The following is a 3,009-nucleotide window of genomic DNA, read 5'->3' as shown; positions in this document are numbered from 1 at the left end:
TTGAGCACCTAGGAGAGGGGCTAGTGAGTCATTTATTGACGATACCGGCTTCATTTCTTATGTGCAGGAAGTGTAACATTGAAGTAAAGGACAAATATTGGGCAGACACTAAAATCAACCGAGTAAGTTGACCGAGAGCACACACAAGTGCAGGCGACTTTTGCATCATCGGAAAGCAGAAAATTGAACTGGATTTGGTCTTTGGGCCTTCAAATCGATCATTAAAGGTCTGCTAATTCTAACCAGATTGAAATCATCATTCGGGAAGACCATTGGTCACTCGCGGGAAGGTGTAAAAGCTAATTGCTCCCTAGTGTAAAATTGAGAGTTCATTGACAAATTTGGTACGGTAAGACCATACACGAGAAACCACGACTTTGTGATATCAAGTCGCAAGTGTCTGCAGAGTTCTAAACCAGTCATTAGCTAGCAAATTAGTGCAAGTTGTGCATACGTCTCTTGTGCTAACTTAAGAGTCACCTCTGAGCTTAAGCAGAGTTCTAAACCAGTCATTAGCTAGCAAATTAGTGCAAGTTGTGCATACGTCTCTTGTGCTAACTTAAGAGTCACCTCTGAGCTTAAGGCACAAGTGTGGCCGTCAAAAGTACATCAAGATTTTTGCATTCATTATGAAAAAGTTTGCCAGCTAAATAGAATTTTGCAGATTGTGTGCTAAAGTGAACACAGGTTAGCTCGACTCAACAATCACTACGAAGGGAGTAGTCGTTGCAGTGCAGTGGTAAGTATCTTGCCAACTAGTGCTACAGCTATACAGGTAAATCAGATCGTCAAGATCACAGCTAAGCCTGGCAGAGAGCTTTGAATTAGGAAAACCACTGGTCACCCGTGGGAGAGGCTAGAAAAAGGGAATACAAGTGCTCAGTAGGTCAGTAAACAGAGTTGAAAGAAAAATGGAGCATCAGATGCAACAGCCACAGTCAATGGCAACATCGGCAAATCAAAGCAGTTATGATGCAGCTTCAAGCTCATTAATAACAGTCAAATTAGTTGGCATCAGGTTGGAGTTAATAGGTCATTTCAAAGACTTTCCATGCTACATTGATGATGTAGACAATCGGTATCTAAAGTCCAAGCAAAATGCTCTGAAAAGCCTGACAATACAGGTTGTGGAAGTAGACAAAGCTACCAACATGGCTAATTCACAAAAGAACCTAATGGAAGATTGTTCAGGATCCGTGTACATGAAGCTCAAACCAGGTAGTGAGTTGGACATAATAAAATTGCACAACCAAGATCTTACAGAGGTTAGCAGTTGTCGAGTCACTGTGCACTTGATAAAGTCAAATTACAAGGACAAAAACTGTAGCAGTCTCTATAGAGATATGGAAGGTAGATGGTACAAAGCAGAAACACCTCAACAAGTGACGGAAGAGCCAGATCAATGCTTCATAGCTCATGAATATGGTTCAAAGTTGGGTTACAAATACGTATCGACAAGTGGTAATATTTACCGCTTGATAATGAGCTTACCTTTAGCTTCCAACGCAGATACAGTGGTAGCTCAGAACAGAGAAATCACTCAAGAGACGGGGCCTACTATAATCAATCTGCCAAAGAATGAAGAGACACTCAGCAAGAAGGAATTCCTTGAAGCCATGTGTAAACGACAGTTGCCTTCAACCACTTCAGAAGTCAACAAGCAACTTGAACCAATAGCCCTTCATTGGATCCACGAAACGAGATGGAAAGATCCAATTTATGAAGATTCTGATGGACAAACATGGGTTCAAGTCACGCAGGTAAGGACATTTAGCGAGTCAGTTCCTAGGACACTATGGGCAATGCACATTGGAGACAAGAGCTATGATATAGATGGAAGATGCTATGAATTAATGGCTATCAGCCAATTAATAGCTATAAATAGTTTCTAAACGTATCCATCTGTAATTATGACATGATTATTGGTAGGCTATTCAATAGCTATTGATATAAGATAGACACTAATTAGTAGCTATCAATTACTGACCATTGCCTAGCTGTTTATAGCTGTGAGTAGTTTATTGCTATTGGCCACTTAATAGCTGTAAATAGTTTCTATCTGTATTTATTTGATTAATAGTTAATAAAAAATGATCGCTATTTTATTGTTACTAGTGATTGCTATCTACAACTATCGATGGCTATGATTGATATTTGACAGTTGTGAATAGCTGTCATATAGTTATCATTGCTATTTGAGGGTAGTTGTGATTTCTATTTGACAAGTATTGATAGCTATCACATACCTATGTTTGCTACTTCATAGCTAGTGATTGCTATCTACATCTATCAATGGCTATGATTGATATTTGACAGTTGTGAATAGCTGTCATATAGTTATCATTGCTATTTGAGGGTAGCTATGATTTCTATTTGACAAGTATTGATAGCTATCACATACCTATGTTTGCTACTTCATAGCTAGTGATGGTTATCTGATAGCTACTTATAGCTAACACATAGCTATGATTACTGTTTCACAAAAAGTGAGTGCTATTCTACAGGTATTGATAGCTATTACATGTATATGATTAATAATTTCATAGCTAGTGATTGCTATCTGATAGCTATTGGTAGCTAACACATAGCTATGATTGCAATTTGATAGCTATTGATAGCTATTACATAGCTATTGGGTGGTTCTCAAAGCTATTGGTATAGCTATGAATAACTATTGATAGGTATTGCATGCTTTGACATACTATCTAACCCACATGTGAGATCTACCAATAGCTTGCTAATGCATCATAGTTTCTTGGTGATACAAGCTTTCATTGTTGTGGAACACAGATTGAGCTCTTCTGGACAACGTTTTAAGGAAGCATATCCTGATGTACAAATCTAGCTTCATGCCTTTGAATTAAAAAAGCCTTACTTTGTGAGAAAGCTAAAGGATAGGCTGACATGTTTTTGTATTTACCATGTGCAAATTTCATATCTGAAGGAGGCTGTCACTCACATGCGTAGTCAAGCATTCGGAGTGCATAGTGCATTGTGCAAATGTGCATG

The 3,009-nt window shown here is 38.5% G+C and overlaps 1 protein-coding gene across 1 annotated transcript; it reads left to right on the top strand.

Annotated features, from left to right (window-relative positions):
- Positions 1 to 911: 911 nt before the first annotated feature.
- Positions 912 to 1,892, top strand: LOC147429062 (uncharacterized). Its single transcript, XM_086494973.1, has one exon. The coding sequence runs from the start codon at positions 912 to 914 to the stop codon at positions 1,890 to 1,892; it is 981 nt and encodes a 326-aa protein (XP_086351099.1).
- Positions 1,893 to 3,009: the final 1,117 nt, after the last annotated feature.

This window comes from Adiantum capillus-veneris, chromosome 22 (genome assembly GCF_014529385.1).
Source record: "Adiantum capillus-veneris isolate H3 chromosome 22, ASM1452938v2, whole genome shotgun sequence".
NCBI classification, from domain to species: domain Eukaryota; kingdom Viridiplantae; phylum Streptophyta; class Polypodiopsida; order Polypodiales; family Pteridaceae; genus Adiantum; species Adiantum capillus-veneris.
Note: the sequence above shows the minus strand (reverse complement) of the source record. Positions and strands in the feature narration are given on the sequence as shown.